This window comes from Crocodylus siamensis, chromosome 1, assembly GCF_052110815.1.
Source record: "Crocodylus siamensis isolate JL-2025a chromosome 1, ASM5211081v1, whole genome shotgun sequence".
NCBI classification, from domain to species: Eukaryota; Metazoa; Chordata; order Crocodylia; family Crocodylidae; genus Crocodylus; species Crocodylus siamensis.
Window position 1 is genome coordinate 232596475 of NC_143395.1, and position 16065 is coordinate 232612539.

General features: G+C 46.8%; 1 protein-coding gene across 7 annotated transcripts in view; it reads right to left on the reverse strand.

Annotated features, from left to right (window-relative positions):
• Positions 1-9277, reverse strand: part of RIOX2 (ribosomal oxygenase 2) — a 66241-nt gene extending 56964 nt beyond the window's left edge. The window contains exons 1-3 of one of the 7 annotated variants that reach the window (XM_090058912.1): positions 8412-8818; positions 5741-5900; positions 4245-4680 (exon numbers count right to left, since the gene is read on the reverse strand). In XM_090058912.1, coding sequence (XP_089915038.1) covers positions 4245-4676 — 432 coding nt within the window. In that variant the 5' untranslated portion in view covers positions 4677-4680; positions 5741-5900; positions 8412-8818. The other 6 variants (XM_090058878.1, XM_090058879.1, XM_090058877.1 and 3 more) reach the window with 6 other exon arrangements.
• Between the last annotated feature and the right edge of the window lie 6788 nt (positions 9278-16065).

Here is a 16065-nt window from a genome sequence, read left to right on the forward strand (position 1 = left end):
GAGACAGGCCCAGCTGGGTTGGCACTGGCCGGGAAAAGTGGCATGCAGCTGAAGCCAGCTTCCCATGTGCTGCTGGGGACGGGAGGAGCCCGGCTGGGTCGGCACCAGCCAGCTGAAGCGGCGGCGGAGCCATGTGCTGCTCAGGATGGGACGAACCCAGCCAGAGCAGCAGGGGCTCAGCTGCATTTTCCCCCTGACTGTGCCGGTCAGTGCCAAGCAGCACATGGCTCCATCGCCGCTTCTGCTGGCTGGTGCCGACCCAGCCGGGCTCCTCCCGTCCCCAGCAGCACATGGAAAACTGCCTTCAGTGGCATGCTGCTCTGGATGGGACAGACCCAGCTGGGTCAGCACTGGCCAGCAGAAGTGGCGGCAGAGCCATGTGTTGCTCAGGACTGACCAGCACAGGCAGGGGGAAAGTGCAGCTGAGCCTCTGCTGCTCTGGTCAGGGTCGTCCTGTCCCCAAGCGGTACATTGGCTCTGCTGCCACCTCTCCTTCCTGGTGGTGACTGGACCAGAGCTGCAGCCCAGCTGCTGCTTCCCCTCCCCAGCGCCAGCCCAGCTCAACCCCACACAGCCCAAACGGCACAGCATGGCACGGGGAAAGCCTGCCCAGCAGCTGCTTTCCTGGGCTTACCTGCAGGGCAGGGCCCTTCCCAGTCCCGTGCAGCAAAGCAGATCTGGGCCCAGACCCTGTTTCCCCTCACTGGTGTCACAGGTTCTGGCCCAGCCCCCCTGCCCCTCTCAAGCTGCAAATGTGACCTGAGCCAAGGGCAGGGACAGCTGGGTCAGGCTGAGGTCAGGGTTGGTTGCCTCCCAACCAGAACCCAAGTAAACAGCCTGAGGTGCTGCAGCCCGCAGCAGGTGCCACTGAAGGCTTTTACAGACGCAGCTGCCATTACCTGGGTTTTGGAGGGGCTCCGCGGGCCGGAGGGAAGTGCTTGACAGACCAGATCCGGCCCGCGGGCTGTATTTAGCCCACCCCTGCTCTTGAGGGAGAAGAGGGAGGTATCAACCCATAACACAGTAACCAACAGACTCAAGTCTAGAAGTTATATGATTCCCAGACTTCTAGGGAGAATGAAGGACACAGGTCAGTAAGGTTAAGAAGAATGAAAAAGGAAACCAGAATCAATCTGTAAATAGTGATATATCTTAAGGCAATAAACATGTACAGTAGCTGAATAACATAAAATCAGAGGAAGTTAAAGGGCACAGTTCTGTTACATACGATAAGTCAAGCTACAAAAACACATTTAGGAAATTCATTTGAGAGTGGAACTATGTGATCAGTGAAAGAACAACAGTGAACTAAACTCTCTCTCCCTCTCCAGTAAATATGTATCCCTGACCTTTCCTAGCATTTATATTTGCTGTTTACCGGACGTATGAATTTAGAGACATCTGAGGCTAGAAATTCTAGCATCTGCTATTAGCTATTCAAGAATTACTTCCCTGTTCAGATACACAAGATGCATTTTAGCTAAAACAAAACTTGAACAGGTGGAAAGACAGCATAAAAGTTCAGACATGCAAAGCAACTGATACACTCTATGAAAGATACTGAAGACTAATATTATTGCTTCCTTATCAAATTTCTTGTTTTATAGTTAAGTATCAAGTCATGGCACCAACTCTTCCCTCATAATCCTTTAAAGATAGAGACAAACTGTGAAGTTTGTATGTTAAACACATATGGTGATTCAGCTATGCTAATACAGCTCACTGCCAAGAGAATACTGCACCTTATGACTTGTCCACGTAAAGGAATTGCGTCTGCTGTTACTTCTAACTTGACCTAGTCACATTTTTCCATCTTTTAATATTTCAGCCCAAATAATGCTTTGTAAACCTTTTCACTAAAACATTAATTTTTTTTCTCAACCTCTTACAGAGCAAGTCCAGATATTTAAAAATATCAACAAAAAATGGAAATATTGTCACCAAAAGTGCCTTGTTCCAATCTATTGTTTTTGAAGCAAAGCAACAAAGGCCATGATTTGACAAGGTACTCAACTGAATGGGACTGGAGCTCTTGAACATCTGAACATGCAGAAAGATGTAACAAGTATATTGGTATCGAATGATAACGCGCATATGCTGTTAACATACGACAGTTACAGTTACATTTTCATGCTTTGTAGCATAGTAAACTCAGTTGTAACTTTGACCCTGACACAAGATCAAAGGTATGGTGACTCAGATAACTTGCATCACCAGAAGAGCATGAAGCTGTAACAATTACATCATAACGGTAGATAGCTGCTCCTGACTAGTGCCTATCTTACCTTTTTAAAGCAGTTAAAAGTTGTATGTGTCCTGATAGAAGTTTTTGACAGTTTTAACTCAAGCCTTTTAATTCACCTAGCAAAGACTCACATTTTCAGAGCCAGCCATCTGCAGTGCACTCACTGGTCAACAGTCCTCCTGGGGCTGTTGCCTTCCTTTCCCAGATCCCCTCCATTGCAGTCATATGTTCCCTCTACCTCATTCGGCAAGGTTGGACCTTTAGGCCTGCCCTGAATCTGTGTAAGCCACAATTCAGTTCACATTCCATAGGCCTCAACACTGCTGAGTTTAGTGTTATATTTTTCTCCCAAAATGTGATGTTCTCATTACTGGTCACGTTCCTTTTACATACTCACTGGGTACATCTACACATGTGCTTTACTGCGGAGTTGACTAATTTACAGTGGAGGAGCTGGCTAAGGCACGAGGGTCCTACAGTGCAGGGACTGCCTGCCAGCTATCCCCATACTGTAGCACCCTCACGCCCCAGCCAGCTCCTCCACTGACTGACAGTGCCACCAGGAGCCCAATGCTGACCCCAGGACCCCCTGCCAGCCCAGGACTACTTTGCCATGGCTCAATATGCTATGGTCTCAGGTGCACATGTAAACAGTCCACCCAAGAGAAATAAACTCCAGTACAAACTGCGCCAAAGTTTATTCTTTCACCCAAATTGCATGTGTGCATGTACTCATTTTATTTTAAAAAGCATGAGCAGCTTCTAGAATGTGTTGCCCTCACCTATCACTAAAGTATGTGACAGGCTTAAGAAATATCCATGTCTGGGTCTAAAGTCAATAAATACCCTGAAACAGAGGATGCCTCCTCCTCTACAGGTAGCAGACAAGCAAGGAAGTACTATCAGCCAGGGTTCATGAGGATTCTACTAGCGCACTAGACTTCAGCATACACCACACCATATTCCAGCTGCAACTTCCAAGACATAAGACAGAGCACCAGAACCACAGCAAAAGTCAGATGATACTATTGTGCCTCAGACGTAGTATAATTCCCAAGTGACAACTATAATGTTAAACTTGTACAACTGGACACAGTACCCAATCTAGGTTGCTATTGGAATTTCATCCTTGTATAGAATTGCACATAGACACCACAATCTTGTTCTCTGAGCTACTAATTAAATCCGTGTGCAGTGACAAAAAAAGAAAGAGAAAAAAAAGGAGAATAGCTGAAGTGGATGGTATGTTACTAGATAGATTGTACGTCAATACTGGTATTTTTTGTTTGTAAGAAGGTGAACTGTACTGGAAACATCTCATTCAGTTTCACACGTTCCCTGGCCCCTGAAGAACCAGTATTAAAACCTGCAGCTGCGCAGAGAAACAGAACAAGATAAGGTGGCTGGGTAACCAAAAAACAGAGTGGGTAATAATCACTTGTGTGAGGTTCTCTCTTTTTAAAGGTACAATAGAGCACACCTTTAAGGAGGAGTCCTAATCTTGAAACACGGCTCCATTTTCAGACATGTCTCTTGCTGTATTGCAATGAAAGACATCCTCAGCCAAGTCTAAAGCAGACTTTTAATTCCTAGACCAGGGGTTTTCAAACTTTTTTAAGGAGTGTACCCATTCTAGGTACACTTCTGGCAGCAGCAGCACAGGTTGGTGGTACTCACCCCCACCCCACCCTCCCGGCTCTGCTCCTGGGAGGCGGTGACACAGGATGGTGGGTGGCAGTGCTCCATCCCTGCCCGCCCACACGTACCCCCTAGCATCTTTTCACATACCCCCCGGTTGACAACCCCTGACCTAGAGCTTAGGCAGAGTCACAAGCAACTGGCTTTTTCCCCTCTAATTTCTTTAGGAAGGATGTAACCACATGTCCAATGAGACAGAGAGATAAAGACAATCCCCACATTATGTAGTATTTGTATGACAAAAAATAATGTTTTAAGAAGCAGTACATGAGCTGCAACTATAGCCCACAGTTGATCTAACCTTAAATCTCTGAGGCTGGTGAAACTGGATAGTTGCCTTCTTCTGATCAAAGTCTTTCTTCACCTGCAGGTAGCTCACTTTGCCATCTTTATTCAAAACCTTCTTTTTCCCATTCACACACCGGCAGATGTTAATATCTCTGCCATAGTATAAACCCTGGCTGCACAACTCTTTCAGATCTGTCAGCTGAAACAGAGACTGATAGTAGGTGACCACAGATGGGTCGTCTCTCTGAAGGAGCAGTGGCTTTTGTTCCCAATACTCCCTAAAGAATTCCTCTTCCTTGATGGGAAAGATTAAGCTTTCAAAGACACTGGCTGGCCTGTCATATATCACAGGGCAGGGTGGACAACCTGCTTCCACTTTTGTTCGTTTACATGGTGCATGTTCTTCCTTTCCTCTATCACCACCTTTCCCTCCTTTCTTGGGCATGTTCCTGTTTGAAGAGAAAGAACCATTCAATAACAGGGCAAATGCAGAATGTAGTTTAATGGAGTTACTAGGCCAAGGTGGCTTGTACTCCCTTCTCACCCCTGCCACCCCACCACCCACCGCTTTTTTGTGGGAGGGGGTAACTTACAACCTGAAAAAAACAGGTTCCCTAAAAGGGTTCTTCCCATTCTTCATTTTTACATCCCACTCTTGTCTCACGACTGGGGCCTATGTTTGTCAGGGAACTACTGAAACTTGTCTCATCTCATTGCAAGAGACAAAGCCAAGCAATTTACAAGAGATTTTTCTTCAAGCGATCAAAAAATCATTTTATTCATTCATAGTTAAACCCCAACATGTTACACTTGAGATAAAGGCAATTTAGTCAGAGTGGCAAAGCTCCTGAATCTGAATGAGAGCTGAGATTTCAAACACCCAGAAGAATGATACACCAAATGATATAACGTGACAGGACATGGTCTGCAAGACACTTTGTGAAGGATGGGGCTCTGTTTTGACATAACACAACATGACATGAAAACAGAGCCCTGTACTCCAAAAGGTGTCTTGAGGACCATAAATATGCAAAACAGGCAATAAATCCACTGTTTTTATTTATTATGTCCTTTAAATAATTATTTGGTTTGCATATATTCAAATACAATGAAAATAAACAAGTTCTGTAAGTTTCCTAGACAGGGATGGAGCAAGAGATGGAAGTCTCCTAGTAACCCACAAGGGTCAGATAGATAACAAGAGAGCTTAGTGGAAATGAGATGATCCAAAAAGGAAATAGGACACAAACTTAGGACAAGTATGGGAGGATGTGACAATGACAAGGATAGCCAAGGAGACTGCAATATAATATGGCACTGGTGTGGGAATGTAATGGGCAGGAGACTACAGGCATACCTCGGAGATATTGCGGGTTCGGTTCCAGACCACCGCAATAAAGCGAGTCACATGAATTTTTTGGTTTCTCAGTGCATATAAAAGTTATGTTTACACTATACTGTAGTCTATTAAGTGTGCGATAGCATTATGTCTAAAAAAAATGTACATACCTTAATTAAAAAATACCGTATTGCTAAAAAATGCGAAGTGAGCAAATGCTGTTGGAAAAATGGCGCCGAAAGACTTGCTCGAGGCAGGGTTGCCACAAACCTTCAATTTGTAAAAAACTGCGAAGCGCAATAAAGCAAAGCGCAATAAAACGAGGTATGCCTGTATTAAGAAAAAGGATAAGGAAATATTAGGGAACAGGAGATGCTTCTCATGAATTTTAAGCCCTTGGAGTTGGCAACTGTCATTTCATAGGAGAAAGAAAAACTACATTGGAAAGAAGTAATTAACTGGTGTTAGTTTTACTACGATATTAAACGTTATAAAAACTTCGAGCTTTTCCTGTTGATGCTACAGAACTACAGGTCAAAGCCTGCACTTCCATCTTGTGGAGAACAGTCAAGCTTTGTGATTAATGAGTGGGCTCTAGTGACAATATCGAAGCACAGGCTTGTAATTGTACATGTGAAAATCATTTACTTTATCTACAAATATATTGCCTAGATCATTATATAAAAACAGAAAGTTAATTCACAAAGGGCTTGTCTTTCCTTCCTTCCTTGTGTCCTTGTGACAAGATATTTAGCAGAATTTTCAGATTTACTGAAATCTGATAGGTCCACGGTGCGAGTGCTTCTGCTATGGCCATGATCTTGCGACCTCTGGGCTGACAGCCTCAAATTTGAGACTTCTGGGCTCTCAATCATGCACCTTATCACCCGTGCCACTCCAACCGCCAGTAGGGCTTGTCATTCATGACAGGAAAGTTAAAGCAAAAATCAAACAGAAACATATCTGCATTGCTGTCAGCACACTAATGGCAGCCCAGGGCTACCTGTGGTTTAAACCATAGCAAATCAAGGGCATTTGACTCCTAAATGGCCACGTCCAGATGAGCACAGCCATGTGGTATGTAGCACCATAGACCCATCTGCAGTGCCGCACACCACACATTCAGGTGTTTCCCAAGTTGTTACCTTGTGGTGTGGGCAGGAGGGGGTTTTTTTGACCCCAGGATATCCCAGGGTCAAAAAAAAGCCACATAGAAAAAAAGTCAGGTAGCACACGTGGAGGCAGAGTGCACCACTCAAAACCAGAGCCTGGGCAACCAGAGCCATGCTCCAGCTACTGGACAGGCTCCCAGCTGCAGGAGTGATGCAACTGCAGCTTCCCCAGCCCCCAGGACTCCAGGTAAAACTGCTGGGGCCAGCACAGTTGGTGGCCCCAGCCACCCCTACCCCACCCAGAGTAACCTGCCATGCATGTGGTTTTAATGGCTGCAATAGGTTAAAGCAGTGGTTTTCAACCTGTGGTCCACAGCCTATGTCTAAGGAGTCCTCAAAAGATGACTATAATCATAAGTATATGAATATCTACACTTACAATTCAAAGGGGGCTGCACCTCCATTTGAAATTTTTTAGGGGTTCACAAATGGAAAAAAGTTTGAAAGCCACTGGATTAGCTTGCAGCAACACAGTGACTTTCAGAAGTCTGCAAGGTAGCATACTGGAGCGAACTAAAAATGTAGAACTTGGAAAGACATCTAACTCACCTATTTATGGAGCTCAAAAGTTCAGACATTTAAGTCTTGTTTACATTTTTGTTGCTTATATTTAGGAGGAAGAGGAAAAATAATCAATCACAACAGCTTTTGGACATGTTTTTTAAATAGAAACCTAAAATACTAACAATTTGCAGACAGGGATTTCATGTGACAGAAAGCTACAGAATAGTGCATTTCACAACTTTGTTAGAGCAACACAAATATAAATAGCAATGTTCATGTTAAGCATTCCTGCCTTGAATGCAGCATTCTTAAAGCAAAACAGAGATCCAAGGCTTATTCCCATATTACAAGTTGAACTCATAATCAAACAAATATTTGGCTATCTAAACAGACTTGACAAAACTATTGGAGGCACTGAGCTACTTCAGTTTCCCCCAGCACTTTGCACACAGTGGGAAAAAGATGACAATAGCAAATGTCAATAAGGTTACAAACAGATGTTGCATTTTTCCCAGAAGGAAGTGTTTTGTCCCACACCTAAGTGTGAGTTTGCAGATGTACATGTCTGCTACCCTGGCATAAAATGTGCCATCACTTTTTTGGGGGGCATCTATGTAGTTATCCTGGGCCAGCATCCTGGGACAAGCTGACCACAGGGTATTCCAGAGAGCCCACAATGTACTGCCCCCACCCCAAACCCGGCCACTCTTGAACCCAGGGCAGCCACTCCAAGCATGGAGGGCAGAGCTGTACTATGTGGTGGTTACCGGTGGCCTCACCCACCCTTTGACTGTCCTGCATGGTCAAGGTCAGCACTGGTACCTCATCCCAAGGACTTCCCAGCAGATATCCCAGACTCCAGCCAGGGCTGCAGCCACCTCTTCCACCACTGTCAACAAGCATGGCACCAAAACTGGGAGCCAAGACGAGGTGGCGGACCTGATGGCCACCTGGAGTGAGGTGGACAACTCACCACTCCAAAGCAGTCACTGCCCCTGCAAGGCAGGTACGTGTCCCCACCAAAGTGCGGAACACACAAAACTGAGCAACAAATCCAAGCTCTCAGGTCAGAGGTCTGCAAACAGGGGAGTCCCTTGCTCCTGGCCTGCTCTCAGGCCACCTCCCCTCCCCTGCGCCATGTTCACAGGGATGGCACACATCTCACCGTCAAGGCAGCAGCCTCACCGCTTGGCGTGTGCTCACACCATGCCCATGTCCCTTCTGGACTCCAGGCACCCCTCGCCGCACTCGGGGCAGCCTCTCACCAGACACGTGGGACCCCCCACCTAGGGCCAACTCTGCGTGCATCTATTCTGGGAGGCTTCATCACATGATGTTAGGACATTCATGACTCTTACATCAAGGCACATGCCTACTGCATTTAAAAACCCCCAGGGGACGGCTGTATCGATCAGATTCAACAATGTAACATGTATGTGAACCAGTGCCCTCCCACGTCTCTCCCGGGTGGCTCCCCGCGGGCTCCAGGGCAGCCCCCCCCACACCGGCGGCGCCCTCCGCAATCCCTGCCCAGCAGCCCCCGGGGCTGGGCGCAGGGCCCTCCCCCGGGGGGGACGAGGCTAGCCTGGCTCGGCGGCTCTCCTGACCCCTGCACGGGCTGTGGCGGCCCCCAGTCCCCGCGCAGGACGCGGCGGAGCTGCCGACCAGGGGCGGCGGCGGCCCACGTGGCGCTGCGCGGCCCGACTCACTCACCCGGCGGCGGCTCCGGGCGGGCCCACGTGGGCGGCGGAAAGGGCGGGGACGGGCCCGCGTCCGCCCGGCTCCTCCTCCCTCCACCGCGCGGGCTGGGGCCGTGGCCTCGGTGCGTGTATGTCCGCCTTTGGGCGACGGAGACCAGGAGCAGTGTTCACGCCGTGCCGTGAGGCAGGCTGCAGCCGCGGCGGGCTCAGGGCAGAGGCGGGTGATGCCCGGGGGGCTCCCGCTTCTCGCAGATCACAGCTTGGAGGCGGGGTGCTGCGCGGGAAACCTCTTCAGACACGGCTCTCGTTGTGCTGCGATGAAAGACATCCTCAGCCAAGTCTGAAGCCGGTTGCTTACTCCCACTTCCTTATTCCCGGCTCCTTAGTCCTTAGTCGAGCTGGGGATGAGCAACCAGCTTCGGCCTCGTGTCTAAAGCAGTGTTTCCACGCCTACAGCGCGGGCAGAGTCAAGGTTCACAAGCCACTGGCTTCCCCCCCCCTCAGGTGTTAGCCACATGTCCAACGAGACGGAGACGAAAAGACAAGCCCTGCATGATGTGATATTTGTATGAGGATGATGTATTAAGTGGTCCCTGAGCCGCAAATGCAGCCAGCCGTGGGTCTAACCTTAAATCTCTGAGGCTGGTGAAACTGGATAGCTGCCGCCTTCTGACCAAAGTCTTTGCTTTGGGTCAGTCTGATAGCTTTTATTAGACGCGCTCAGATTCGGACCCCTAAAAAATTTCAAATGGAGGTGCATGCCAAATTTGAGTGAGTCTAATAAAAGATATTGGATTGACCCAAAGAACCTTGTCTGCGAAACGTACCGTCCGTTTGGAGGCAGCTCAGTGATGCAACAGAGGCAAAACCCAGTCATAGGCAACTGCTAGCAGGGGCATGGTGGGGCACATGCCCCCCCTGACAGGGCTGTCCTCACCGGCGGTTTCTGCAGGTGCTCACCATCCCCATCCCTGCCACCAGCTTCTGCAGGTACACCCCCCAGACTCAGGAGGCACCAATCGTCCATGACCCCAATCACTCTCAGGGAGTCTTAACCAACTCGGGGGGTTGCTGTCAGCACTTTCTTACAACTGATGCCTCAAAATAAAGAAAGGCTTCAATGTGGATGACTCAGTTCTCACTGGCTCTAGGCAATTTACAGTGAGCATTATAAATAAGACGACTTATTTGCCTATTTGTTCAGTGTACAATAGTTTTTCACCAAGTATGATCACTTTGAGCTTCCAGTGCTATAATTTTGTATTTAAGACCTGGCAATGCTGGATGCACATCCCCCCAGGCCCAGCAGCACCTAGGTGGGGCATCGCCACGGGGAGGCAATGACAACCCAAAGCTCCTATGTCTCTTTTTCCTGCATTTTGAACGATCAGCCCAGGCCAGCTGCAAACCTCTCAAGGAAAAGGCAGAGCACCCAGCTAGAGCCATGCCTTCCAACTTTGCCCTCAGGTGCACCCCCTGTGGCTACCAGCCCTCCCTCTTCACTACCCCATGTCCCCACCAGCCCTGATTCAGCTCCCCAGGGAGCAGAGCAGCTGCTGACCAGCCTAACCATCCCCAGTGCACCTTATATTTTGAGTCCCGTGAGCAGCATGTTGAATCTGCCTTCCCTGGAGGCTCTGGATGGATGCCACACACTGGTGTCACTTCCCAGCCAGTGCTCAGATTGGGCACCTCAGTTTAGCACCTGGTAGGCCATCCAAGTCAGAGCTCACCCAGGGCTCACCCAGCCCTGATCAATCAGTGGGGGATCATCCAGTCACGGACCAGGCTGAGCCTAACTTACCTGCTTGGCTTCTCAACTCACTTCTCCCTTGAAAGGGTCTGGCAGCACCGAGGGAGGCCCATCACCCTGGCTGGGAATCACTCTGCTATAGAGATTGCTGCGCCACATGGATCTCATGCATCCAAGAGGCCTCAGCTTTCCTCCAGAACTCTTTTCTCTGCCCCCTGATTTAAGCTGCATCAGCCTGGGAGTAGCAGTGGGTCAGAGGGTACCCCACTAGCTAACATTGGATTAGTTATGGCACCCTCCCTATTCCCAGCCTAAGAGGCAACACAGCCTGGCTCGTTCAAGGGCAGGGGCAGCGACTTCAGTCCACCCAGCCCTGCCCATGTTCACAGAGTTCCCAGTGAATGTGCTCCTCAGGGCCCGTTAACGGAGAGTGCCCTTCCAACTGCCCTCAGGTATACCCCCTGTAGCCACCAGTCCTCCCCCATCCCCCATTTATCCACCAAGCATGCTCAAGAGGGTCTCACTGACCTTCCTATGATGGACCTATACTAAAAAGTTCCCTTCTCAGGGACAAAAGTATTACACTTCCCCTCCCAGAGGGGCATTGGGTATGGCTTGCACCGAGAAAGAGTTGGACAGACAGTTTGCACCTACAGCTGCTTTTGTCCACAGAGCCATTGTCCAGTTTGGGCCAAGAGCCTAAGCAGAACCTCAATCCCATTAGCTAATGGGATCAACCACCACCCTACCCCTACTGGAAACAGCACTTAACACATCACCTGTTCTGGCAGGATTGGTTTTCCCAAGTAGATGAGGCCCTAATGCATCTCACCCTGATGTACCTCAACCCTGCTCTGAGAAGTTTGCAAAAGTCTTCATTTAAAAGAAAACCATCTCTCTGAAACACCTTTCTACCTCCAAGTATTTAATAGGTGTGCCTGTGAGTAAAGGCTTATCTGGAAACTACCCCACAGGAATATACAATAGGCAGTAGGCATCACAGAGCCACAGAGACAGAAAGCCTCATTCTGATTTTTTTAACATTCCCCCCATTGAATCAATATAGACTTTAGTTTATCCACATCCCTCTTTCTTCCCCACCCTAACCCCCTGAAGTTTAGTTGTGTTCCAGAATCACTCTTCCGACAGTATCCTGAAAACATATTCAGAATCACCATCACTGTGGCAGGCTCTGGGTTTTATTGTAGTAGTTCTATTTTAAATGTGTTTGTGTTGTAATCAGTGTTGCATGCCTCAGTTTCCCTAGCTAACCTTGTACAGAGGAGAAAGAATGGGGTAGAAGACAGTGACACCAGAATTGCTGAGCTGCTCAACAGAAGACAAGTCCATCCCCAAAGATGTGAATGACCTTGTTAGCACATCAACATGGTGAGGATGGAGGCCACACCCAGGGGGCTTCCAGGGTAGCTGGGCAGATACTTCTAGGGCAGCTGGAAGAGATGAGTATGAAAATGGATGGAGCAGCCAAGGAACAGCATGGCAACCTGAGACCAGGGAAGAGTGTGAAGAGAGTGAACAGCAGAATAATTTTGGGAGCCTGTGCAGAGGGGAGAGAACAGCTGAGCTAACCTTGGAGTGCTCTGGGGTATGCAGGCTGGACTGGGGACAGAGGGACCCCTTTGGAGGAAGCTGGGTGGCCTTTGCTCTAATAAATGCCTTCTGGTGAAACAGAGCTATCAGATTTGTTGCATGAAACTGTGATGCAGGTCCCTGGAGAGCTAAACTGGAAGGTAACTCCTGATGCAGGACCATGGAAAACTAGGGAGGATCAGGGATCAAAAAGCTGGCATCTTTCAATTGGAAGGAGCGAAAGCTCCCCTTCTACCTAAGAAGCCATGCCTGGGCTGTGTTCATGGGATACTCAGAGGGACGGGACAAGTCTGGAGGACCCAAGGAAGCACCCCCAAGTGGCATCTGTGACCATATTAATCTTCCTATAAGTATATTTTATTTCCGTAAAGTAATATACCTAATAACATTTGATTTCCATTTTGGTGGATGTCATGTGGAAAATGTTAGCTGACTTTTGCCAAAGTTCAATCATTGTTCATTCATAGCTCATAAGCAATTAAATACCTACATTTTACAAAGTAGTTTTGCCAGCAAAAAGATGAACTAGCAAACTTCAGCTGTCAGTTCTATCTTGTTAATGTAAGTGGAAAAGAATAAGAAAAGATAGATATGTGCAAGAAAGACTACTCAAAAACATAAAAGGATTTGGAGGATTAGTAATGGGAATAATAGAACCTTTCCCCCACTAAATTACCCATTGAAAGTCAGCTCTTTTGTGCAATTAGTTTTGTAGTCTCGTTCTGTTTTGCAGTCTCTGGAAGTCCAAGTGAAATGTTTGTCTTTCATGATTAGCATTAATTAGGCCTTTTGAAATCATTGTCAGATTCAAATTGTTTCTGTGTCCTGTAATGCATTCAGCAAGTGCCTGTATGCTTAACAAATAAAATGGTAAGCTATCACACATTAATTAACAATCATAATAATGCGTATAAGTGGATGAGTTTATTTTCCAAGACATTCAGTCATGTCTCTGCTGCTGGATGTGCCTGTTTGTCACTGCGTGAGCCATTTAAAAACAAAATCAAAGCTGCTTCTGAAAGCTATAGATCCTGGGCTTTTTAGCGTATCCAGATCACTTAGGTAGGAAAGAAGTATGTCACTGGAAAAATCCATATGTGCAAAAAATTCACTTTTTAAGGATAGATAATAGGTACTTTTTTAATTAGGTTTCTTTCTCCCTCTTATTTGCCTGTGACTTTTTAAAAGATATCTTCATGTTCCTTGATCTGATTTGTTACTGAGAGATAGTTAGCCCTGTTAGTCTAGACTAGCAGTGGTGCCCAATCTAGCAGCCCAGCAAGCCAGACAAGTAGCACAGGGTCAGCCCATGGACAGTGTCAGCACATGGGATTGGCCACATGCCAGCATAACCCCACATGCTGGCACAATTTAATGTGCAGGCCCAGGTTATTAGGCTTACACTGCTCCCCAGGGATCCAAAAACTTGGCAGAAGGGGAGCAGCAATAAGCCCTACCACCATCATATTTCTGGACCTGTGGAGAACCTTGCAGACCAGATGGCATGGCTGCATGGGCTAGATCTGGCCCATAGGCCAGAGGCTGAGCACCGCTAGCACTAACTGAATCAGAGATGCAGAAGCTGTGGCTCACAAAAGCTTATTCATCTCTCATTCTATTCATCCATAAGATGCACCTCTACTTTGCCTTCTGCCTGATTTATTATTGGCTCAGGTATTTATATAAACATGGATTCACCAAGGGCAAGTCATGCCTGACCAATCTGATTGCCTTCTGTGAAGAAATGATTGACTGTAGATGTGGGGAGAGCAGTGGATGTTATATACCTTGATTTTAGCAAGGCTTTTGATACAGTCTCTCACAACATTCTCACAAACAAGCTCAGAAAGTATGGGCTGGCTGAATGGACTGTAAAGTGGATAGAAAACTGGCTTTATCATTGGGCTCAAATGATAATAATCAATGGCTCAATGTCTGGTTGGCAGCCAGTATCAAGCGTAGTGCCCCAAGGGTCAGTCCTGGGGCTAGTTTTGTTCAATATTTTTATCAATAACCTGGAAGATGGGATAGAGTGCACTCAGCAAATCTGCAGATGGCACCAAGCTGGTGGGGGAGAGTAGTAGATATGCTGGAGGATAGGGCCAGGATTCAGAGAGACTTCAACAAATTGGAGGATTGGACAAAAAAAAAGTCATGAGGTTCAGTAAAGACAAGTACAAAGTCCTGCACTTAGGACAGAACAATCCCATGCACCAGTACAGGCTGGGAGCAGACTGGCTGGGCAGCAGCTCTGGAGAAAAGGACCTGGGGGTCACAGTGGGCAATAAGCTGAATATGAACCAACAGTGTGCCCTTGTTGCAAAGAAAGCTAATGGCATACTGAGCTGCATTGTAAGGTGTGTTGCCAACAGATCAAGGGAAGTGATTCTTCCCATGTATTCCCATGTGCTATAAGCACCAGTACAGACATGGCTTCTTTCCTGTCCCTTTCCAAACACCTTCACCAACACCCCCATGCATTGGGATGTTTAAATTGGAATTATGGATTCAATATTATGGAATATTCTGACATTCATTAGATGATGTTGGTTATAGCTGTGTTGGTCTAAGGACATAGACAGACAAGGTTTTTTAGGTAAATATGATATCTTTAATTAGACCAACTGAATAGATGAAAAGACAAGTGTGAGTCAGGTAGTGGAATAAGGGGAGAACGTTGAGCTGTTGATAGAATGTAGCTGGTAAAATGTGGAGAGATTACCTGGGGTTATCGGATGGCTGTATTATGTGCCATAAATCCAATGTCTATATTTAGTCCATGATTTTTTGTATCCAGTAGATTTATTAAATGAAATTCGTAGGCTTCCATCCCCTCTGATCTTCCCTGCCGTGCATTTGCATTTTCACAGACCTATATTGTGCATATTGGCTTACGTTTCTATTCCACCCAGGAAAGCGCACACACACCAGCAGACTCTCCCTATACCTAGAGAAGAGTGCTTGTGCTCAAAAGATTGCAAAGAACATTTTTCCAACTATTTAATTGGTCTAATACAAGATATCACATTTACCCAAAGAACTTTGTCTATCAGATATTCATTAGGAATTTTAGAATATGAATTCCCTTGTTATTGCCAAAATCCTACAGTGGTATTTTTTTCCCTTAGCAGTCAAGGCTTATCTTTCAGCAAACAAGAACATGCTTGTTCCAATGAATCAGAGGACAACCTGTATTTAAAAACTGACATTTTTACATCACTTATGTGGTTAAAGATTTTGGAGCGCACATCTGGAGCAACTACATGGGACCTTCTCAAACAGACTGGAGCTTACGTACTGGGTAGCGTAGGGAGCCCATGGTCTGTGGCAGTGGAGCAATAAGGGTGCCACATTCACTGTTTTACATAAATCTGCTGCGCTTGATGTCTCATGTGTTATTGCCAAGGCTGCTAAGTTCTGTGTGTCCTTTGGCTCTAGTCTCCCACCAGCAATGCCATTCCCAGAAATATACTTTTGCTCTCTATGACAGATTCCCTGGAACAGTATCAAAGGCATATTAACTCTGTTCATTTGTTTGACAGTAAAGTGGCTGCCAAGATACTCACTCAGTCCATGGGATTTTTGTTGTTCTGTATTCAGCACATAATCAAACATTTCCAATTCTGTGTTTGGGAACTTGACAAATGAGTTTTTTCCAAAAAATAACAGATTTCATTATTTGAGGAACAAACAGCATCATAGCTGTGAAATCATACAAGCCAGAAAGTGATTCATGCTTTCAAGTTTATTTCCAT